This window comes from Crotalus tigris, unplaced genomic scaffold (genome assembly GCF_016545835.1).
Source record: "Crotalus tigris isolate CLP2741 ecotype Arizona unplaced genomic scaffold, ASM1654583v1 scf7180000018256.244077, whole genome shotgun sequence".
In the NCBI taxonomy this organism is placed as follows: domain Eukaryota; kingdom Metazoa; phylum Chordata; class Lepidosauria; order Squamata; family Viperidae; genus Crotalus; species Crotalus tigris.
In genome coordinates, this window is record NW_024096907.1 from 124,810 (window position 1) to 149,636 (window position 24,827).

Consider the following 24,827-nt stretch of genomic DNA (forward strand, 5'->3'; position numbering starts at 1 on the left):
GAAGAAACAAAAACAGCTGAGAGGCGGAGAAAGCACGAACTCCGAGGGAACACTCTTTCTACCCCCCCAAAAAAAGAAATCCAGGGGGGGTTAAGAGGTTCTACCTCTATTCGTGTAGTCTCTACGCCTTCCCTTCGCCCGGGAAGGGGATTTCGAGCCGCGGGCCAGCTGATGCACGCTATGCTCCGCAGATCTGACACCGTCTCAGGAGGACGGCTACAAAGTAGCCGCCATCATCGTCGCTAGCCACCAGAAGCTCTCTGTTTCCTTGTCATTTTTGTTCCCTACATTTTGAAAGAAAATTTATTTTATTATGATACTAATTGCTAATTTTAGCTCATTCTGGGACTTCAGCTTTCCTGACTCCTTCCTTGCAGATTCTCATTTTTTAGGGTTTCCTAAATATGTTGGATTGTTTTTCCTTATAGGGCCATGGTGGGGAACCTATGGCATGAGTGCCACAAGTGGCATGCAGAGGCCTCTCTGTGGGCATGTGGCATCGCCCCAGTCCTAGGCCTTCAGTCCTGTCCATGAGCAATCTGCATCAATACCCATGCAGGGTAAGGTTGCCGCGGCTGCCCCCTCCCCTCCCCAAGTGTTTTTTTTTTTACTAACCTGCCTTTCAGCTTCATTCCATTTCTCCATTTGCTTCTTAGCCTTCGCCACATATTTGTGGGACTATCGATTAAAAAAAAAGTTCCATCAGCTTTCTAACTTCTTTTTTTTACCAAGTTTTTTATTAATTTTCCAATATTACATTTACATATTTGAAAAGTAGCATGGCGGTTGAGTACTGTAATTCCACTACATTTGAATATCATCAATACAAATCTCAAAGTATTACAACAACTAATTCCCTCTCTTTCCCCCATAAGATCTACTGTTATATTCAGATCAATACAGTTCTTATTCTATCAATCAAACAAAAAATACCTTTCTAGTATTCATCAATAATCTTCAGTCTATACATATCTTAATTAATTTGACATTCCATCTTTTAGACAATAACCTAATAAATTTTTCTTAACTTTAATTTTGCATTGATATTTAAATTTAACGTTTAATCTTTATCATTTCCGGATTTTAAATGATCCCAATTTCTCAGTCTCCTATCTCATATTTAGGGCTAATAATTTTTTTCTTTTCCTCTTTCTACTTCCTTCCTTTCCAGAAAAAGAGAAAAAAATAAATAAATAAACCATCGGCATTTATACCACAAGCCAATATACAAATTTAATTATTAGTATTTATACTTCTAAGTTTTATTTAACCTGTGTCTCAACTCATGACAACATTTTAAATTCAAGTCTTAGTTATCTGTAAACATTCAAACTTTTAGCAAATCAGTGACCTGGTGATTAATTTTCCCTTAATATTTTAATTTGATGTTTAACATTTATTTTTTTTCCCAAATTGTAATTAAACACTATTCCTTTATTACAATTCCTCATATAGTCTAATATTTAAAATATAAACCTTATATGTAAATTCTACCATATATCTTAAGAAACTAATAAGACAATATAACATTCTTATTTTGATATTTATATTTCTAGATTTTATAAAACCAATTTTATCTCAAATCATTACAATATTTTACGTTCAAAATAGATATTCTATCCATTTAGATATATTCTATTTTAGACCTCATGTATAGATCAAAACCCCAATCCCTTTCAGTCTTATTTTAGCTTTTTTCCTCTGCCAAATCATCTTTCGTATCTTCGCTTTTAAATCATCAAAAAGATCTTGTATTTTTGTGACTATTGTTTGATATTAATAAGGGTGTTCAGTTGCTGTTTTCTTAAGAGGGCTAGCTGATTTAGCAGGTCATCTCTTTGTTTTTCCAGTTCAATGCAGTTGTCCCAAAGTATTTATCTTCTCTTTCATCTGTTTTTCTTTTTTATCTTCTAATTCCTTCTGGTTTATAAGAAAAGTCCTGAATGCCCCTCTGGCTCCTGGGAGTTGTGCTGGCGTCCTTCGTGCTGGGTGTCCTTTGCAGTGAGTTTCTGGAAAGATTTGCAACAGGGTGGGTGCAACGCACGAGATGGCAAGTAGCCGCAGCCAGAGCCAAACAGCCACATCGCACTGAAACCAGCCATTTGCTGCCTCCTGCCCAGTGCCGTTGCCATGAGGCTGCGGAACAAGCCGGGAGGTGGTAAGAAATCGGTAAACCGGTTCCTTACCTCTTCCCAGTTTGTTCTGTGGTCTCATGGCAGCCACATTGGGAGCAACGTGCGAGGCGGCAAACAGCCATGGTGCACTGAAACCAATGGGCTGGCAGGCTGTGGCTGCTGATGGACACAGTTGGCCTCCTTGCGCTCACTGTGCAGGGAATGATGGTGCCAGGCAGCAGCCGCCCCAGCCCCTGCCTCGTCTTGCCTTGCAGCAATGGCACCCCTGCCCTGCCCCCAGCCTCACCTCGCCCTGCAAAACGAGCCTCCTGCCCACCATCCCACCCACCAAAAACCCCCTGGATATCCCCCAACCCTGCCTGGCCCCGCAGGTGTCCCTCCCCACGAGCAACATCAAGGTGGCCACGCCCACCCCAGCCATGCCCACCCAATGGGCCACACCCACCCAATGGGCCACACCCACCCAGCACCCGATGATACATAAGGGATTTTGGGTTGCAGTTTGGGTACTTGATTTCTAAAAGGTTCGCCATCACTCTTATAGGTTAGCCATTCATGGAGTTCTTTCTAATCTCTCTCTTAGCTTGTTGAAGTCAGCTCTCTTAAAGTCTAATACACTGTTCTGACTTGGTTTAATTATCTACGGTTGCTTTATGTTAATTCAGATATGTCATGATTGCTGCCCCACAAAGTTCCTATAACTTCTGCTTCCTCAACCATTTTGCCGCTATTAATAAGAATTAAGTCCAGTATAGTTGTCCTCTAATTCCCTCCTCTGCTTTTGTATGACAAAATTGTTAGCTGAGCATGTCAGGAACCTGTCTGATCTCTCACTCAGTGCAGAGTTTGTTTCCCAGTTGATGTCAGGAGTTGATTTATCTTTTCTCTTTGGGTGGTTGGTCTGTAGTACACACATTTAGCCAAGTCATTTCTTTTTTAAAAATATTTACTTATACTTTAATACTTTCAAGAAGGCTTTCCTCCCTAGTATTCTTTATTTCTTTAGAGGTATAGTAATTCATTACAGACAATGTAAACCCCGCCCCCTTTTTTGTTGGGTCTATTCCTTCTAGTTGTGTGTTGTAGTCATGGGTTCCATTCCAACAAGTTTTAATAATAGCTACAATATCATACTTGCCCTCATATACTAGAATTTCAAGCTCTCCCTCTTTGTTCCCCATACAATGAGTATTGGGATACAGGCAATTGCGTCCTTTATAGCTGTCTCTAGTTTTGCTTTCTGAACCTCCTGATCTGTACTTGTGAGACCCTTTCTTGTTATTTGATTTGTGGTTTAGTCCTATAAATTGGTCACCTTCCCCCACCAGGTTTAGTTTAAAGCCCTTCAGATGAGCTGAGGCAGATGTTTCCCAAACACATTCTTGCCAGTCTTTATGAGATGCAGTTCATTTCTTGCCTAAAGCCCTTCCTGTAAGTAATGTAGTCTGTGGTCTAGAGTCAAAACTGTCATGATGGCATCTTTCTTTGAGCCAGCCATTTACTTCTAAAATCCTATGTTCCCTCTTTGGATGTTGATTTTCAGTTGGAAGTATAGATGAGATCATCACCTATTTGCTAATTCTTTGGCTATCCTTCCTAATTGCTCATAGGCCATTGAAATTGTTTTCAGGATTTTAGTTACATTATTTGCCCCAATGTGAAAGAGAAGAAAGGGATAATAATTGGGGAGCTTGATTATTTTGGTGAACCTCTCTGTCATATCTTTAATCTTTGCACCTTGAAGACCATGACTTCTCTACAAATGTTTGACTATTCTTTTAGTTTGTGAATCTCCGATTGCCAACATATGCCCTTTTTTCTTTAGGGAAGTCTGAGCTACTTTACTTATCATTGGTATATTTGGCAAAGTCTTTTCTTCAGTTATCTGCATGCTTCCTTCCTGGGGAGGATATGAAATCAATTACTAAAAGGGCAGTAATTCTTCTTGGTTTTTTTGTTTGTTTGTTTGTTTGTTTTTTGTTCTTAATGGGACATGCTTTCATTGCCCTTGCCCTTCCTTATTGTATTTGTATAGAGACTTCCAATTCAACTTCCTTTGTTTGTATAAAGACTTCTGAGTCTCATGTTCTCCACTGAAACTCAATCACCTCTCTGAAGTGAGTTGGGCTGACAGAGAGTGACTAGCCCAATGTGACCAGCTGACTTTCATGCCTAAGGCAGGACTAGAACTCAAAGTTTTCCTGTTTCTTTTTTCCCCCATATATTTTATTGATTTTTTAAAACATAAATCACTTAATAGTTGATAAACAGTGTGTTTGCTGGGTTTACATTTGTAAAGAAAAATCATTAACAATTGGTTTCTATAATCCATAATCCATATAGTACATTTAGATGATTTCCCCCTTTCCCCAAAATGTCTTCTTGCAAACCTTGAAATAATACAGTTCTTATTATTTTGATAAATAACAGTTACATATGATTTTTTTCCAATATTCCTAGAAATAATGATCACATCAATATAATATTTCTTTTCTATCTAATCATTCTGGTTGCCTCATCTTATGTCCTGTTACAGTCCTTATTTAGATTTGTTTCTCCCATAAAGTTCAAAGTATTCTTGTTGGTTAAGATTTTCTCAACAGATAATTACATTTAAAGATTTAAATCCATATAAACCATCTCAACACTTTTACATTTCTTAAAGAATAAGTGAAAACAGTAAAGAAAAGGAAAAAAGAGCAAGAGTAAAGAAACATAAAAAGTAAAATACTACTTAAAATATATATTCCTCCTAAGCTAATATATATTCATTCCAAAAATTTCTTATTCTTTTTAAAAGGATAAATAATTAAATATATTCAATCTTTAAATATTCCATTTAATGTGTCTAGTCATCTAATCCTTTAACTCTTATTCAAAACATTTTTTTCTTTTTTATACATTATAATTTCCTTAAATTCAGACACATTTAATTATCTAAAACATTTCCTTCATCTAAGCCATTTCAGCAGTATTATATTACTTATATCAAGAAATAAAATAAAAAGGGGGGAAGCATAAAGTATTATTTAAGGAATTCATCTCTCTTTTCTATTTCTTTAACCATATTCAAACAAATGTTTCTTTTTAAAATATTCTCTCTGGTAGATCCCTTCATCTATTTTCTTAATTTTCATTTTGATCTTTTTCCTTTGATCAGTATCTTTTTTTTTCAATATTTTTTTTAATTTTCCATTTATCCAGCATAGTTGTACAACAAAATTCACTTTACAAAATAACATAAATTCATAATCATAACCATAACCATAACCATAGGTGCCGTTTGCTCCTTCCCCCCCAAGCTGTATCCACCCTCCCTAATACCTTCCTTACTTCCCTCCTCTTTCTCTCCTCCCCTCACTACTCTCTTCCCCTCCCCTTCTCCTCTTACCATCCTACTTCCTCCCTTCACCTTCCTCCCCTCTCATCCCTCTCAAATACAGGAATACAGCATAGGGGAAATGCCCAAGCAGCACCTCTCTCATAAATTACCATATCTATATTATCCTATTCTACCTATTTACCCACCCACTCACCCACCCACCCACCCTCAACCCCCCCTCATTTCCCAGAGCAGAGTGCAGGGTTATTAATAATAAAATTAACAATATACAAGAAAAAAGAAAAAAGAAAGAAAAAAATCATACTTAGCTCTTAATTCCCCTTAAATTACATCATCATAAACAAATCTCTTATACAACATTTACTATAAAATTTACTCATAAAATAAATGAAACTTTATAGTCCCATACTTCTTCTGAATATAATCTATCATCTTCTCCATACAATAATATATCTTTCTTGTGTATGATCCTTTAAATAAGCAGAAAATTTTGCCATTTCTGCTAAATTAGAAACTTTAAATATCCATTCTTCTAAAGTAGGCAACGAATCTTTCTTCCAATATGAACCTACTAGTAACCTTGCTGCAGTTAATAAATTCAACATTAAAATAGTTTCTTTATCATCTAAATCTAAAAATAATTGAGGAGTAAACTTTATCTTCCTTTTAAAAATCTTTTGAATGTTCCTGTCAGAATCCAATCATATTTCATCTTTAATTATCAAATATAGAAACTCCCAATTCTGCCTTCTTTGGATTCTGCCATAAGAGGGAGAGAAGGGGGAGAACAAAGGGGCTTTATGGCCCTCACTTCCTTCAGTACACTTCAAAGAGCTGAATGCTGAATGTGTGTTTATTGTAACATCAAAGCGTTAGCACTAGAGGACCTTATCATAACAAAGCAGGGTATTTGCCTTTCATGTAGTTACCTGAAGTCTCCATCCAGACGGAAGAAAGAAGAAAGGGGGTGGAATTGTGATACTTGAAACTATCACTGGAAGGGGGGTTGATTGGGTGGGACTACTGGGGAACCCCTTAAAACCTTGAATGGGAGAGCTTGAACCCCAAGTCCTGTCTAGCATGCCTGCAACCATTTTCTCTTAATAAAGGATTCCTGTTGGAAGAATTATTCCAAGAGTTCTGTCTTCTTAAGATGCAAAGTGGGGTGGGTCCTTACATTAGACAGGACTTGCAAAATTAATCCACCTGGAAGGGAGACCCTTGCCGGGGGATTTTGCAAAAATTTACCATGTCAGACAATGGAGCAAGAGAGGGGGAAAACTCCCTGGAAAGAGAGCCGCTGACCCAGTTGGAACCTTGCCAGATGTTGGGATCCGAGAGGCCAGATTCCTCAGGAGAAGAAGTGGTGGAGACACAGGACCACAAGCCTCGCTGGTCGATGGGCGTTGGAAAGAAAAGTGAGTGGGGAAAGGAATCAAGAAAGGTGACCCTGAGACGGGGGACCAAGCAACCAGAATGGAAGCAGGAGATGGAGAAATCCCTGCACGCAAGTGAAGAGGGAGGAAGCTGGGCACCGTACTCAGACTGGATCCTAGAGAAAGCTATTGACCTGATGAAGAGAACTCTCAGCTCCCTAGGAGAGGAGAATACTGAGCCCTACGGCCGCCCCAGTTCCTGGAGCCGCAAAGGGAGAGACACCGAGGGGGACATGGAACCTGCAACCCCAGGGACATCTACTGATCCAGGAGCCCCCACCCCCTACCGGACCACAGATGGCAATCTGGACGGAAGACACTACCACCCACAACAGAGGCACCGATCCATTCCAAGACGTCCACCGTTGGAAGTGAAATTCAAAGGGGAGCCAACACGCTTGGGGTTTTTCCTAACCCAAGTCCTCAGCTACATGGAGGAATATGGGCAGGATATTCCCAGCGACAAAGCCCACATCCGGATCATGCAATCTGCCCTGGATGGACCAGCTGCGGATTGGGTAGTGAACTTGCATGACTCCAATGCCCCAGAACTCAGTAATTTCAACCGTTTCATGTCCTCTTTCAGAAGACGATTTGAAGACCCCCTGGCTGATCGCAAAGCCCGTGAAAGAATAACAACGATGAGGCAGGGCAAACGCCCAGTGGCTGAGTATACACAAGAATTCCGGGCCATTGCCAGCAAACTGAATTGGCCAGAAGACATCCTCCTTGGCCATTTCAAAGACGGACTAAACTATGATCTATATGATGCTTGCCTGCCCCGAGGGGACCCACATCGACTTGAGGAATGGTACGTCTTGGCAGAGGAAGGAGAGATCGACATATTGAAGAGGCACCGCCGAGGAAAACAATGGAGCCGCCCCCCGCCTAAGCTGACACACCAACCGGTGAAATCATCGGATACAGCCAAGAAGCAAATGGGATGTTTCAAGTGCGGAAGAGAAGGGCATCGAGCTGTAGAATGCCGCTCAAAGGCCCCCCAGCACAACCCAGACAGATCCCCAATCAACAAACCCGGAAAGTATTCAGCTAAGCCAAAAGAAACGGCCATGAGAATGATGGAAATTGCAGAAACCCCCACCTCTGCTCACCAAGGGGAAAGGATTCCAGCCTACACCACAGGGCCGGTGGATGCCTCAGATGACAGCTCGGAGGGCGAACCCCTGGTAAGTGGATGCATCACACCCATCTTCAAAACAGTGACTATATTAAGCTGTGAAGCCTTAATAGACTCTGGCTGCACCCGCTGCCTCATTAGCCCAACACTAGTGGGGAATCTGGGCATCCCATCCAGGAGACTGGAACAACCAATCTCATTTGGCCAGCTAGATGGATCCATAGCAGGGGGGGTGCCAGCTACCCTAGCCACTCTGCCAATACACCTCTCCCTGGGCAACCATGAAGAGGACTTAACGTTTGTGGTGACCCCAGGTATGGAATGCCCAATGATTCTAGGGATGGAATGGTTGAAAAAATGGAACCCCTGGGTAAATTGGAGGACGACAGAAATCAAATTCCCGAAGGGGGACCCTATGGACTTAAAACCCCAAGGGAGGCTACCAGAATCAAGAATAGAAAAAGCATCCATAGGAGAGGAAAAAAGATTAACAGAAATATCAGAGGAATATAGGGACCTTGCTGAAGTCTTCAGTGAGGAGAGGGCAAATGAGCTTCCCCCCCGCCGACCCACAGACTGTACCATTGAATTCAAGCCTGGGGCAAAACTCCCGAAGCCCAGATTATACTCCATGAGCCCAAAGGAGAAGGAGGAAATGGAAAGATTTATAAAAAAAAACCTGGAGAGAGGTTTCATTGAGCCAGCCAAGCCTAAAGTGGCTGCCCCGGTCCTTTTTAGAGAGAAGAAGGACGGCTCTTTACGTTTATGCGTGGATTATAGGGCCCTGAATACAATCAGTGAAAGCAACCTATACCCTCTGCCCCTCATGAAAGACATGCTGTCACACCTATCGAAAGGGAAAATTTTTTTCTAAACTAGACCTAAGGGAAGCTTACTATCGCGTGAGAATCAAGGAAGGGGACGAATGGAAGACTGCATTTAACTGCCCCATGGGGTGCTATCAATTCAAAGTCTTGCCATTTGGATTACAAGGGGGCCCTGCAGTCTTTATGCAATTAATCAATGACGTTCTAAGGGAGCACCTATTTAAGGGGGTCCTTGTTTACTTGGACGACATTCTTATCTTTACTGAAACAAAAGAAGAACACGTCAAACTTGTCAGAGCGGTTTTAAAGAAGCTGCGAGCCGCTCACCTATATGCCAAACTCTCAAAATGCGAATTCCACCAGGAAAGGATAGACTACCTAGGCTATCGCATATCCCCACAGGGCATTGAAATGGACCCAGAGAAGGTCAAAGCAGTACTAAATTGGGCACCACCCCGCACAAGAAAGCAACTACAAAGTTTCCTGGGCTTTGCAAACTTTTACCGCCAATTCATCCCCTCATTTGCCCAGATAGCCTTGCCCCTCACTAACTTACTAAAAACGAAGGGAGCATCCTCAGTAAAACCTAGCCAGCCACTAACATGGACAATGGAGTGCCAAGCAGCGTTTGAGAGACTAAAGAGACTTTTTTCTGCCGAACCAATACTAAGGCACCCAGACATGGACAAGCCCTTCGTAATACAGGCAGATGCAAGTGATGTGGCAGTGGGGGCTGTGCTATTACAAGAAAATGATGATGCAGTATTGCAACCCTGTGCATATACATCCAAGAAACTCACGGAAACAGAACAGCGCTGGCCCATATGGGAGAAGGAGGCTTATGGGATACGTTGGGCATTACTCACGTGGCGACAGTTCCTGGAAGGCAACAAAATCCCCTTCCAGGTGTGGACTGATCACAAAAATTTAGAAGCCCTGAAAACTTCCAGGAAACTCAATCCCAAACAAGCCCGCTGGTCCCAGCATTTTCACCAATTCCAATTTAAGCTCAAACATTTACCAGGAAGAAAGAACTTCCTGGCAGATGCTCTATCTCGCATGCCCCAATATAACAGCGCACGAACCACAGACTCTAGACCAATAATGGCAGAGTCACAACTGGCAGCACCAGTAACCACAAGAACCCAAGCCAAAATAAAACCACAACTGGACAGCCAAACTGGGATTGAATTTAGAAAAAGTTTGGAAACAGATGAATGGTTCCAGAAAAACAAAAATGTGTGCACAATGAGAGACGGGTTGCCTTGGGTAGGGGAAAAGTTATATATACCAACAACTCAAAGAGTAACTTTCATGCACCTTTGCCATGACACAAAATCAGCAGGGCATTTTGGATTTGTAAAAACTTTACATTTAATTAAACGGCAATTTTGGTGGCCATCCATGAAAAAGGACATTGAAAGTTATATAGCCAGTTGTCCAAAATGTGCCACGGCAAAGAGGTTGCAAGGGAAAGTGCCAGGACTATTGCAAACAGTGGCAAGTCCCTCAGCCCCCTGGAGAGAAATAGCCATGGATTTTATAGTGGAATTGCCAGAAAGCAATGGGAATACTGTGGTCTGGACGGTCACGGACTTGTTTTCCAAACAGGTGCACTTTATCCCTTGCCAAAAGATTCCCACTGCAAAAGCCTTAGCAAAACTTTTCATCCAACACATTTACAGATTGCATGGGGCACCCCAACGCATCATCTCTGACAGGGGGGTGCAATTTACGTCTGCATTTTGGAAGGAATTTTTATCCCTCTTAGGAACCACTCAGGGACTGACATCTAGCCACCACCCTCAAGGAAATGGGGGGGCTGAAAAAATGAACTCCGTACTTAAGCAATATTTAAGATGTTTTCTTAGTTTCCAGCAGACCGAGTGGGCGGACTTACTCCCTTTTGCAGAAGTTGCCTACAATAATGCAGTCCACTCCAGCACAGGTTACACTCCTTTTCAAATAGCCACCGGTCAAAGTTTCAACCCCATGCCAGAATTAACCCCAAACGAACCAACGATCCCCTCGCTGAAAGAATGGATGGAGAAATTACAAAACACCTGGCCAATAGTCAGAAAAGCACTAGATGAAGCTAGGCAGGCATATAAAACACAAGCCGATAAAAAAAGGGTTGAGCCTACACCATTCATTATAGGAGAAATGGTGTACTTATCTACAAAATACCTAAAGTCCCTACAGCCCTGTAAAAAACTTGGACCAAAATATATAGGACCTTTTCCAATTAAAAGAATCATAAATCCAGTAACAGTAGAATTAGAATTACCCAAAAATCTCAGGCAAATACACCCAATTTTTCATTGCAGCTTGCTGAAAAGAGAGCATCAGTCACCTCTACGGCCAAAAATCCCCCCCACCACCACCTCCAATCATGGTGGAGGGTGAACAACACTTCGAAATAAAGGAAATCCTTGACTTCTAGGAGATATCATGGAGCAACTCAGTACCTAGTTGCCTGGAAACACCTCCCTCCCTCACAAAATGAGTGGGTCCATAAACGTCATGTCAGAGCCCCGAAGCTATTGAAGAAGTTTCACACAGAGTATCCTAACAAGCCTAACTAAATTTTATACTTGTGTTTTCTTTCAGGTGGATCTCTCTTATTTTTAAGAGGGGCCGGATGTCAGAATCCAATCATATTTCATCTTTAATTATCAAATATAGAAACTCCCAATTCTGCCTTCTTTGGATTCTGCCATAAGAGGGAGAGAAGGGGGAGAACAAAGGGGCTTTATGGCCCTCACTTCCTTCAGTACACTTCAAAGAGCTGAATGCTGAATGTGTGTTTATTGTAACATCAAAGCGTTAGCACTAGAGGACCTTATCATAACAAAGCAGGGTATTTGCCTTTCATGTAGTTACCTGAAGTCTCCATCCAGACGGAAGAAAGAAGAAAGGGGGTGGAATTGTGATACTTGAAACTATCACTGGAAGGGGGGTTGATTGGGTGGGACTACTGGGGAACCCCTTAAAACCTTGAATGGGAGAGCTTGAACCCCAAGTCCTGTCTAGCATGCCTGCAACCATTTTCTCTTAATAAAGGATTCCTGTTGGAAGAATTATTCCAAGAGTTCTGTCTTCTTAAGATGCAAAGTGGGGTGGGTCCTTACAGTTCCACCAAATCATAATCCAAAAAGCCTTTACCTTTTTACAATTCCACCAAACGTGAAAATAAGTTGCATCCATGTTACCACATCTCCAACATTTGGGTTGTAAATTAGAATACATACAAGATAATTTTTTAGGATCTAAATGCCACCTATAAATCGTTTTATAAAAATTTTCCCTCAAATTTTGAGCTTGTGTAAATTTAACATTTCTAATCCAAGTTATCTCCCATAAATCCAATGGGATCGGATCCTGGATATTCTGAGCCCATTTAATCATACAGTCTTTAACCAATTCTGTTTCCGAATCTTAATTCTATTAAAACTTATAAATTCTTTTTATATGAACCTGATTCTGATCTTTAATCTGAATTACCAAATTTTCATCTTCTAATGTTATTCCCTCTTTCTTATCTACAGTCCACCTATCTACTATTTGTAAGTATTGAAACCATGACTGTAAAATATTTTCTTGCCTTAATACATCTAAGGATTTTAAATGCCAGTCCGAACCTGACCAAATTAATAATTCTTTATACGAGATTTTGTCAAAATTCATCCCCTTAGAAATCCCCTCAAATGTCCAGGAATCCCCCAGATAGGTATTTTATAATTTAACCTATAATAATACTTTTTCCAAACTCAAAGTAAAGCATTCCTCAAAATATGTGATTTAAAAGCCCGATCAACTTTCTTGTTAAAAATTAAATATGCGTACCAACCATACATTAAGTCCTACCCTTCAAGAGAAAGAATATCCTTATTTGTTAAATTAAGCCAATCACTTATCCAAGTTAAAGTGGCTGCATCATAATATATTTTCAAATTAGGTGCTTTAAGTCCTCCTCTTTCTCGGGCATCTTGCAAAATCTTAAACTTAACCCTTGGTTTCTTCCCAGCCCAAATGAATTTATTGATACTCTTCTGCCATTCCTCCAAATTTACATCTTTTTTTAAAATAGGTATCATCTGAAACAAGAAAAGAAACTTTGGTAGAACATTCATTTTTACAGCTCCCCAACAATGACAATTGCAATTTTTTCCAGTCATTTAAATCTTTTTGTACTTTTGCCCATAATAATTCATAATTATTCTTATACAATTTTCCATTTGAAGCCGTTAAATATACTCCCAAATATTTAACCTTTTTCACCATCTGAAAACCTGTAGATTTAACTAAAATTTCCTTATCCTTAGTTGACATATTCTTAGATAATATTTTAGTCTTGTGATTATTAACTTTAAAACCAGAAACTTTCCCATACTGTATTATAAGTTCTAATAAACAATCAACCGCTTGAGTCGGTTGTTCCAAAATTAAAACCAAATCATCTGCAAAAGCCCGCAATTTATACTCATTCTTTTTTATCTTTATACCCTTGAGTACCGTTGATTCAATCTGAATCAACAAAATCTCCATTGTTAAAACAAATAACAATGGAGATAATGGACATCCTTGTCTTGTTCCCTTTTCAATATTAAAAGACTCAGTCAGTCCCCCATTAGCAACAATTTGAGCAGATTGTTGCTGATATATAGCTTTAAGTGCATATAAAAACTTGTCCCCAAAATTCATTTTCTCTACCAATGAGAATAAAAATTGCCAATCTAATTGATCAAAAGCTTTCTCAGCATCCAAAAATATAAAAGCCACAGGAATATGATTGTTCTTATCTAAATACTCAATTAAATTAATAATTTGTCTTACATTGTATTTCATATATCGCCCTATTATAAATCCTGATTGATCACTATGAATCAAATCCTTCATAACCTGCATTAGTCTGTTTGCCAAAATTTTAGAGAAAATCTTATAATCTACATTTAACAAAGATATTGGCCTATAATTCTTAGGCTCTGTAAGATCTTGATCCTCCTTCGGGATCAATGATATAAACGCTCTTTTCCAGGAAGGGGGGACTTGAGCTCCCAACAAAATACTATTAAACAGCTCCTTTAAAGGCTCCATCATTTCTTCAGATAAAATTTTATAATACATTGACGTCAATCCATCTGTTCCTGGAGACTTTCCCACCTTTAACTGCTTAATGGCTAAACCAATTTCCTCCACAGTAATTAAACAATTCATCACATTTTGTTGTTCCTCAGAAAGTTTAGGGAAGTGTACTGATTGTAAATATTTATCTATATCCATTCCCTTTATATTATCACTTGAATATAATTTTGTATAAAAGTCTAAAAAACTCTTTTTAATCAAATTATGCTGAAAAACCTCAGTACCTTTTATATTTTACTTTCTTTATAATCCTAGCCTTCTGTTTCTTTCGTAATTGATAAGCCAACCACCTCCCAGGCTTATTCGCATTACAAAAAGTATTATGTCTCATATAACGCAGATTGGTAGCCACCTGATCTGCCATCAACATATTAAATTATTCCCTAAGCATTTTTATAGAAACCTTTAACTTATTATCGGTTGGATTAAGAGCAAGAGCTTCTTCTTTTAATTTAATCTCTTCTTCTATTTCTCTACGTCTTTGTAACATTTTACCCCTAGAAACTTTATTTAAATGAATCAAAATTCCCCTCTTGTACGCCTTACTGGCATCCCAGACCATGGGCATCGAAGTACCCTTATTCATATTTAAAGCAAAAAACTCCTTCAAATACTCTTTACATTTTTGTACAGACTCTTCCCGAGTAAACAAATTCTCATTCAGTCTCCAGGATCTTCTATTCCCAACTTCCAAATGTAACTCCATCCCCACCAGACTATGGTCAGACAACGTCCTAGGAAAATTTTTTACCTTCTTAACCCTAGAAAGAAAATCATTAGTAATAAAAAAAAATCAATCCTTGAAAATGATTGGTGTCTGTTCGAATAAAAAGTAAAGTCTCTATCACTTATATTCCTTTCTTGCCAAATGTCAATAAGTTCCAACTCTTCTTTCAAATCAAAGAAAGTTTTGGGTAATTTAGTTTGAGTAAAAGTTTTAGAAGAACTCTTTTTATCTGTCATTGAATCCAAAACTCCATTCCAATCTCCCATCAAAATTACAGATTTATAATCCAATTGAGATATTTTCCCATGTGATCAGTATCTTTTTTGATCAATGTGTTTTGCTGAATCAAAAAGTTTTTCCATATATTCATGACTGTTGCTGTAGGTATAAGAAGTAAATCGAATAAAGTGTCTTTATGTGAGGCTTTTGTCTTTCCATGTTTCTTGGAAATCCTTTTTTCTCCTTCTTTGTTTCTCTCATCACTTCCTTTCTCTCTGATGTGTTCAACATCTCTACATTCCATTTTATCCAGTCTGTTTTTTTGTCCTCAGATTTATTTTGTAGTCTTAAGGGATGAGTTGTTTTTTCCATTTCTTGTAAATTTTTTCCCACTAGGATTAAATCATGTTTTCTTACTTTTTTAAGTTCCGTCTTTGAAAGGCAGTGAAGAAAGAAGGGTGCCCCGGCGACTCTGGAATGACAGCGGTCATTCCGTTCGTCTTGGGAAAAGCCTTCTAACCCTCCTAAAACAGGAGAAAGGATTTATTTCATCGATCAGCCGAAGCTACTTGCAATTGGAGTCCAAAAGAACTAACCAGCACTACAGTAAACAGCGTGCTTGAAACTGGGTGAGGAATCTGATTTTTCCCTTTTCTATCCTACACTTAATTTCCTGGAAAAGATCCCCAAAGAGCAAAATACCTCTGAAAGTGAAGGAGGGGGACTTCCGCCCCATCCTTATATCCCTTTCAAGATGTCTTAGAATAGAATAGAGCTGGAAGGGACTTTGGAGGTCTTCTAGTCCAGCCCCCTACTCAAGCAGGAGAACCTATACCATCTCAGACAAATGAGTATCTAACCTCTTCTTAAAAATCTCCAGTGATGGAGCTCCCACGGTTTCTGGAGGCAAGCTGTTCCACTGGTTAATTGTCCTCACTGTCAGGAAGTTTCTCCTTAATTCCATGTTGCTTCTCTCTTTGATCAGTTTCCAACCATTGTTTCTTATCTTGCCTTCTGATGCTTTGATAAATAACGTGACCCCCTCTTCTTTGTAGCAGTCCCTCAAATACTGTAATACTGCTATCATGTCTCCCCTATTTCTTCTTTTCATTAGATTAGCCAGACCCAAGTCTTGCAGCCATTCTTCATATGTTTTAGTCTCCAGGCCTTTGATCATCTTAGTTGCTCTTCTCTGAATTTTTTCCAAACTCTCAACATCTTTTTTGTGATATGGTGACCAAAATTGACTGCAGTGTTCCAGGTGTGGTCTTACTAGGGTTTTATAAAGCAGTAATAATACTTTGTGTAATCTTGATTCTATGCCTGTTTATATAACCCAGGATTTTATTACTTTTTTTGACTGCTGCTGCACACTGCTGACTCATAGTCAAGTGATCATCCACTAGGACTCAGGGAGCTCTCACTGTTACTGTTTTTAAGCCAGGTCTTGCCCAATCTGTATTTGTACCTTTGATTTTTCCTGCCTAAATGTAAAACTTTGCTTTTCTCCACATTGAAACTTATTTTGTTCGATAGGGCCCATTGTTCAAGTTTGTCAAGATCTTTTTGGATCCTGAGTTCGTCAGCTACTCTTGCCAGTTCATTATATATATTTTTCCTCAGCTCTTTGCCATCTTTGATTGGCTGTCATATTCAATTATGATGGCAACAGTTTTATTTCCTATTTGAATTATTGAAAATATGTACATCTTCATGTCCTAGTGCTGCTTTTTTTATATTCATTTTTATTTAATTTGGAATATTATATGTGATCCATTCTCTTAAAAGTTCCTGGCATGTACAAAGGAATAAAAACATTAGAAATACGATAGAAACATTTTAGTTTAAAAACAAAATTAATATTTTTCTAGACCTTGCAAATTGTATTAAAGAGATAGCTTGCTTCAGTGTTAATGGTAGATTATTCCACAATGTGGACTCTATATACTGGCTTTTCAAGGATCTACTGTACTTTCCGGCATATAAGACGACTTTTGTAAGCATTAAAATCGGCGCCGAAGTCGGGGGTCGTCTTATACACTGAGTCGTCTTATACGCTGGAAATAACGGTAGTTTCCGGCGTATAAGATAACTTTCTAGACATGCAACTCGGCGCCAAAGATGGGGGTCGTCTTATACGTCGGGTCGCCTTATACGCCAGAATATATGGCATGTAAAAATTATTCTGACACCATTTTAATGTAATAAACTAGATCTGGATCCATTCAAACTCAAAGAGAGAATTTATCATTTTTATACTATCTTTTTCCAAAATGCTTTTAATCTAACAAATCTAACCACCTACACCACTTTCTCATGATAAACTATGATTCTTTAATTAGTCCTTCTCAAATTGGCAGCATTCCAGAGAAATATATTTTTACAGTCTTGATTGCTTCTATACCAAGCAACTTTAGCTGCATTTCTATACATCAATAATGGCAATTTTCACCAAGATTGCTGATCTCTTTAATTATGTGTCTGCATGTAAAATGAAGTTTTTTGTACCATGTGGCTAATTCACTGTGTCTTTAATGATTGAGCTTCCCAAAACAACAAACTTTTTCAATCAAGTAACTTCTATGTGGACATATATACTTATGGTAACTTTTAATGTGCAAATTCTCTCCACCTTGAAGTGAAATTTTACTATTCACAACTCTCATTTTCTGTAATAGCAAAGGAAATGATATCCTGGAAACAAAGTATTTATGGAAGATCTTGGCCCTAAGGGAGCAAACTTATTTTTGAGATCATTATATTGAGCACATATTCATGATCTTTGTTTGGGATCCAGCCAGTCAAATATATATTAGATAGCTCTCACCATCCCTATTGACTTTGTCTTCATTGTATTTTCATATGCTTATCTTCAGAAAGATGAAAATAGTGCAAACGCTTATTAAGACCTCATCCTGATGCTAATCTTGTCTGTTTAATTTACTACTCTGATATTTCATCCTAGTCTTCTCTTAGGCATTTGGATGTAAGTTGTTTCAGATATCTGCAATATATCCTAGGCTGATCTATAAATCTCTTAAGCTTTTGGCATTTAAGCTAGCTGCAGATAGTTCAAATTTATTTGTGATAAAATTACAAGTTAGATATTTGAAAAATGTTCCAGGCTCAAAATAATTATTGCAGGTGTTTGGGGAAAAAAATCACCCAAATTGCAGATTTTTGTCTTGACCTTAGAAGAAAACATACTACTGCTTCACTTTGCATCTTAAGAAGACAGAACTCTTGGAACAATTCTTCCAACAGGAATCCTTTATTAAGAGAAGTGGTTGCAGGCATGCTAGACAGGACTTGGGGTTCAAGCTCTTCCATTCAAGGTTTTAAGGGGTTCCCCAGTAGTCCCACCCAATCAACCCCCCTTCCAGTGATAGTTTCAAGTATCACAATTCCACCCCTTTTCTTCTTTCTTCCGTCTGGATGGAGACTTCAGATAACTACATGAAAGGCAAATACTCTCCTTTGGTATGCTAACACTTCGAGGTTACAATAAACACACATTCAACATTCAGCCCTTTGAAGTGTACTGAAGGAAGTGAGGGCCATAAAGCCCCTTTGTTCTCCCCCTTCTCTCCCTCTTATGGCAGAATCCAGAGATGGCAGAATTGGGAGTTTCTATATTTGATAATTAAAGATGAAATATAATTGGATTCTGACAGGTTCTTCATTTTGTCACTGGAAAAAAGATGGAGAGGCATATCCTCAAATACTATGTATTGGTTCTTCTAGTACTAACTCATTCGGTGGCTCTCTTCTAGATTTTTAGAAACAGGAGAGAAAATAAATTGCAAACAATTTAATTTGTTAATTTTTAAAACTTAAAATAAATTCTCACTCACTTCTCTCCTTAGTCAAGGAGGCTCTTGACCTCAAAGATGCTTTAACTTAGCCATCCATTTATCCAGTGAGGGTCTCAGTGATTAATTCTTTCTAGAGCAGAGGTGTCAAACTGGTGGCCCTCGGGTCGGATGCGTCGCATACAGGACACACCCACCCCATTTACACAAAGGCAAAAAACATCAAGATTCATCACATGACATGATCAAGTTTAACACCCGTGTTCTAGAGGACAATTCTATCAAATACAATCAGAATGATGGGACCATCTGCCTCATTTGGGAGATCTGGTGATCTATTTTTCATAAAATATACCTTTCTTATAAGCTATAAAAGTTTATAAAGATGTAGCTGGTCTCACTGAAACAGCAGGTCTCAGTACTAGCATCCGGTCTTTCAGGATTCAAGGAGCCATTCATTTTTGTACCTCTTCATATTAAGAGATGCCTGTACAGAACCACATTTTTTTCCTATTTTATGTTAATAGGCTCCTCTTCTTCCTCTTTGGCATCTACTTGTTTTAAAGGCATTAGTGTACCACTCATTCAGTTCTATTCACTCAACAGAAATCAGATTTTTCACTTGAAATTGTACCAATAGCCAGGTGGGATGGATGAAATCTTTAAGATCTTCCCATGCTGTGTGATCCCACATTCCCATCCATGGTCAACTCCTCAGGTAGATCTATCAGCCTTTCAGGCATCTTGAAAATTTTTTCAAAATCTTGAAATTCTTTAAGCATGTTGTGTCTTTTAGGTTTCTTTTAATGAACCGTCACTCCTGGTTTGAAAATAGACAAATGTGGAATTTGATAAACAATTTTTTATTTGTTTGTTTGTTTTTAATGATAAATTTCATACATCTAAAATAGATCCTTGAAATTGTTCAAGTAGTAGAGGTGACCAAGGAGGCTTTTATAAATTTAGACTGATTCAGAAGCTAAGCCTTTCCTAACAAAACTGCAAAGTATAGCAATCCATATTTGCAGTGCTTTTTTTTTGTAAAAAAAAAAAAAAAAAGGTACCGGAACGCACACATGTTATACAACCCGCCTTGCCTATCTTACAAGGTTCCATTCAAACAAGGTGCTGGAACTCCGTTCTGGGCGTTCTATGACCAAAAAAAGCCCTGCATATTGGTAAAAACTGGAAGCTGCTCTGTTTTCTGAGATAAATTGGTAATAAATTTAAATCTCTAGGTGACCTGAAGCAAAGTATTTAACAGAAGACTATAATACACATATCCTTTCTAGATTTCCCCCCCCCCTCTTCTGCTGCCTTTCAGCAATTGGGAAATTGGGTATATTAGGATTGGAATTCTGACGACATAACTGGCCTATTCAAAACAGAAACTTCCATTTGGATTCACATTTTCATACTGGCTTAAGCTTCTTTTTTTCCTGTCAGCTTGGCCCCTTTAATTATGACTGAGAGTTTCCTGTCTCTTTAGCCAATCTTAAGCAATTTCCCATTGACTTAGAAACTCAATCAGATTTCTCACTCTTATCCAGAAACATCTTCTGAGCCACTCTGCATGTTTTTAACCAACTAATTGCATAACACCTAAATTTAAAAGGGCTTTGACTTTGGCTATATTCAGTGCCTATCCAACAGCAGTTATTAAGGAGAAATATTGAAAAAATCCCTTTTGAGCGGGGATTGTGCATATGTGATGGAGGAACTATTGAAACACTGGAACATGTTATGTTGTACATCAATACTGATGTTTGCCAGAAATTACTATTCCCAATCATTATCAAACACCCTCATTGCAGTGATTCCTTCTATCTCAAATTGTTATTATCAGACAAGTCTGATTCTATATAGTTAAATATTGTAGCTGAATTATGTACAATAGTTTGCACAATACACAATATTTTTTTCCTCAAACATTTAGATGTTTTCCATTTGGCAACATTACAACTGCAGCTGCCATTTAGTTGCTAGTCCATGTCAATATATCAATTGGTTATTTCTCACTTATTTTTATTATTGGCTGCCAGAATCATTTTAACAATATAGATAAATAGTCCCAATTCCAACTTTTATTTCTGAAACCATAATAACTGCTTATATATTATTCTTTCTTACATAACCATTTTATCTCTAGATATAATATCAACCACAATTTTCCCATGAATTTTAGCACTATAGTGATTCTTTGTTGTTATGCATACATGTTCACAACCAGACAACAAAAATAGGGAGGGGGGAGGGAAAATATTGGAATGCAAGGGAAGCTTAGGAAGGAATTGAGGAATGCAACTGAGCTGATGGAGCCTGGGACAGTCCCCATAAAGTCAAATGTTGAGAAAACTTTGAGGCAATGAAATTGTTCCCAAAATAAAATGAATTTGTTTTACTTTGGGAGTAAAAGGGATCCTTATTGCCCTATTGGATTTGGGGTCACCAGATGCTTGATTAGCCCCCAAGTGGAAGAGAAATTGGGGATGAAACTGAGGAAATTAAGACAGGCTATGGCATTTTCCCAATTGGATGGTTCAAAAACAGGCAGTGTGCCTGTCAAGATCAAGGCTGGAATCTATGTAGAGACTATTAGATTTATTATAGCCCCTGGGGTGACGGAAGCAATGGTCCTAAAGCTAGCATGGTTGACAAAAATGGAACCCCTCCATGACTAGGACAAAATAATTGGCAGATGTGGAGAAAAGCAGCCGACCACGCACCCACTAATACACTGGAGGGAAGTGATGGTTTAGAGCCATTGATTGCAAAGGAATGCTGCAACTTAGCCGAGGGCTTTAGTGAGAAGGAATCAGACATACTCCCACCCCATCTACCTACAGATTGTGCAATTGAGATTTTGCAGGGGGCTAAATTTTGCAGGGGGCTAAGCCAAAGATATACTTAATAATACCCAGGGAAATGGGGAAGCTCCGTGCATGGTTAGACAAAAATCTAGCTAGAGGTTTTATCCAGCTGACAAAGTAAAGAATGGCGGCCCCTGTGCTCTTCAAGGAAAAGAAGGATGAGTCTCTTAGACTATGTGTGGACTATAGGGGCTGAATTGTATTTGCATAGAAAATATGTACCCCCTCCCATTAATGAAGGATATGCTAGGGCACTTTGCCAAGGGAGAATTTTCACGAGGTTGGACTTGAGGGAGGCATATTACCAAGTGAGAATTAAGAAAGAGGACAAATGGAAGACAGTGTTTAATTGGCCCCTGGGCTGTTATCAGTTCTGCATGATGTTATTAGGATTCAAGGAGCACCTGCGATATTAATGCAATTGATAAATTTCTTACATAAGCACCTGTACAAAGGGGTCTTGGTCCTGGACAATATATTAATCTATATCAAGACCAGGAAGGAGCATGTGAAACTGGTAAGAACGGTGCTCAAGAAACTATGGAAGACTCAACTTTATGCAAAGCTGTCCAAGTGTGACTTTCACAAGACCAGCCTAGACTACCTGGGGAATTGGATTTTGAAAGAGAAAGTGGTGGTGGACCCTGGTAAAGTTTAGGTGATACTGAACAAGGAGGCAATTGCAGATTTTTCTCAGGTTTGCAAACTTCTACCATCAATTCATCCCCACATTTGCCCAGGTAGCCCTACCAATCATCAACCTGTTGAAAACAAAGGGAGAATGCCTTTGCCAGAACTTACTCAAGAGATCCCCTCATCAGCCTCATTGACTGAGTGGATAGACACTTTGAAAGCCACCTGGGTCATAGAGCACAAGGCGTTAGAAAAAGCAAGGGAAGTGCAAAACAGATAAGCAGATAAGAAGAGAGTGCCCCAGAAAGAGTTTAGCATAGGAGACAAAGTATATCTATCCACAAAGTTCCTACATCTGAGGCAGCCCTGCAAAAGGTTGGGACCCAAGTACACAGGCCCTTTACCTATTATCTGGATTGTGAATCTGGTAACAGTGGAGTTCAAACTGCCAAAAAATCTCAGGCACATTCACCCAGTGTTTCACTGCAGTTTATTGAAACCCTTTCATTGTTCACCATTAAAACCAGCTACTAAGCCTCCTCCCCTCCCCCATGAGAGAAACATTTTGAGATCAAGGAAATCCTTGACTCCTGGTATTATAAAGGGAAGTTGCAATATTTAATATTATGGAAGGATTCTCGCCGGCAGATGTAGAATGTGTGTCAGTAGGGGATGTTCGGGCACCTAGACTTATCCACAGGTTACATGTTAAGTATCCAAACTGGCCTAGATAGGATATAGGGGAAAAGGAAAAAATGTAATTTAAGATTCTATATGTTTGTTTTTTGTAGGATTATCTTTCTTCTGAAGGATCAGCATGTCATGGCTGACTCACTACCCACTCCTGCTCACAACCAGACAACAGGGAAAGGGAGGGGGGAGGGAAAATATTGGAATATAAGGGAAGCTTGGGAGGAAATTAAGGAATGAGCTGAGCTGATGGATCCTGGGACAGTCCCAAAACCCCAAGATCAAACACTGAGAAAATTTGAGGCACTGAGATTGTTCCCAAAACAAAATGAACGCAATTAATTGGTGAACAATGAACAGTGGGGAAGTCCAGGTGAAAAGGGGGATTTTTCTATGCTGATTTTCATGCGAGAACTTTAGAACTGGTTTTGCTACTACTGTGCCTATGTGGAATTATTATAGTTATAATCTTAGTAAAATAATGTCCCAGGAGTTTCTTTTGTTGCATTTACCAATGGGGTGGTTGATAAGTTTACACTAGTAAATGTACTATTCTGTTATTCTACATTATATTTAATTCCTAATCTAAAATTTATTACATTATTTTTATGCCCCAGGTTCATAAATTTAAATCTATAATTTTGCTCGTATTATTGTATAATTGTATAGCTCATTTTATTCTATTCAATTTCTGTCTTGTATAGGCTACAGTGACATTCAATGAATTAAATGGGACTCTTGTCATTTTTTTTGTTTCCCAATGGCAAAAATTAAATAGTTGATCGACTTATGTAATGTTTTTCATGTGTTATAGGAATACAAGCGCAAATTAACAGGTGTGTCCCAGGTACGGAAAGAACTCAAGTCACGCATCCAGAGCCTCCCTGATCTGTCTAGGCTTCCCAATGTTACAGGAAGTCAAGTGCATCTACCGTTTGCAGGGGATGTCTATAGTGATGAGTGATACTCAGATCTTTCACTGGAATGAGGAATTGGTTAGGTTGAATGCTCATTATTTTTATATATGTTTGCAGAGAATAGCACTGAAATGTTCTAATTTATATTGCTTTGTTAATATTTGATTAATAAGTGATAAAGCAAGTACTATGTAAGAGGCAGCATTTATGTATTATGTTAAAAAAGTGATTATTGCAATTAATTTTTCTATTCTTTTTGATTAAATCTTGCCCTCAATAATAAGCAGCCTCTTTTTTTCTGGTCCTTTTTATGGATATAATTCTGTTAAACATAATTTGTGCATACCAGTAGCAGAAACATATTTTGATTGCTAAATATTTGAAGAATAAATATTTTTTTAAATGTTGAATACAAATCATATTAAAAACAAACATTGAAAAATCAGCAGTGATTTTACTTAAGTAAATTAAAAATGTTATGCAATTTAGTACTTCAAACCATTAATAATATTTAAACTGAATTGTTTACACTTTCAAATATAATGCTTATACAAAATTTCTGTTCTGATTTATGCCTAAGTAGGCAAACCTAAAAAACATCTAGGACAGTGTTTCTTGAATATCATTCACTTCCCATAACTGGGAGTGATTATATGTATTTTTTTAAAAAAAAACAAAACCCTAGAATATTAGTGAAATTCTAATTCAGAAGCAAGTCCCAGTAGTATCTTCAGTAGGGTATATTCTAAGTCAGGGGTAGGCAACCCAAAACACTCAAAGAACCACTTGGACCCGTTTCCCACCGAAAACAAAACACTGGGAGCCACAAAACCCCTTTGATATCTAAAATGAAGATAACACTGCATATATCCTTTTTTACCTATATATTTGTTGTTGTTGTTGTTAATTGCGAAGTTGTGTCTGACCCATCGCAA

General features: G+C 38.6%; 1 protein-coding gene across 2 annotated transcripts in view; it reads left to right on the forward strand.

Moving 5' to 3' along the window:
• The window catches only part of RPRD1A (regulation of nuclear pre-mRNA domain containing 1A), a 98,616-nt gene extending 74,314 nt beyond the window's left edge, over positions 1–24,302 (forward strand). For both annotated transcript variants that reach the window (XM_039349299.1, XM_039349298.1), the window contains one exon: positions 23,790–24,302. In XM_039349299.1, coding sequence (XP_039205233.1) covers positions 23,790–23,939 — 150 coding nt within the window. In that variant the 3' untranslated portion in view covers positions 23,940–24,302. The remainder of the gene's footprint in view (positions 1–23,789) is intronic.
• Positions 24,303–24,827: the final 525 nt, after the last annotated feature.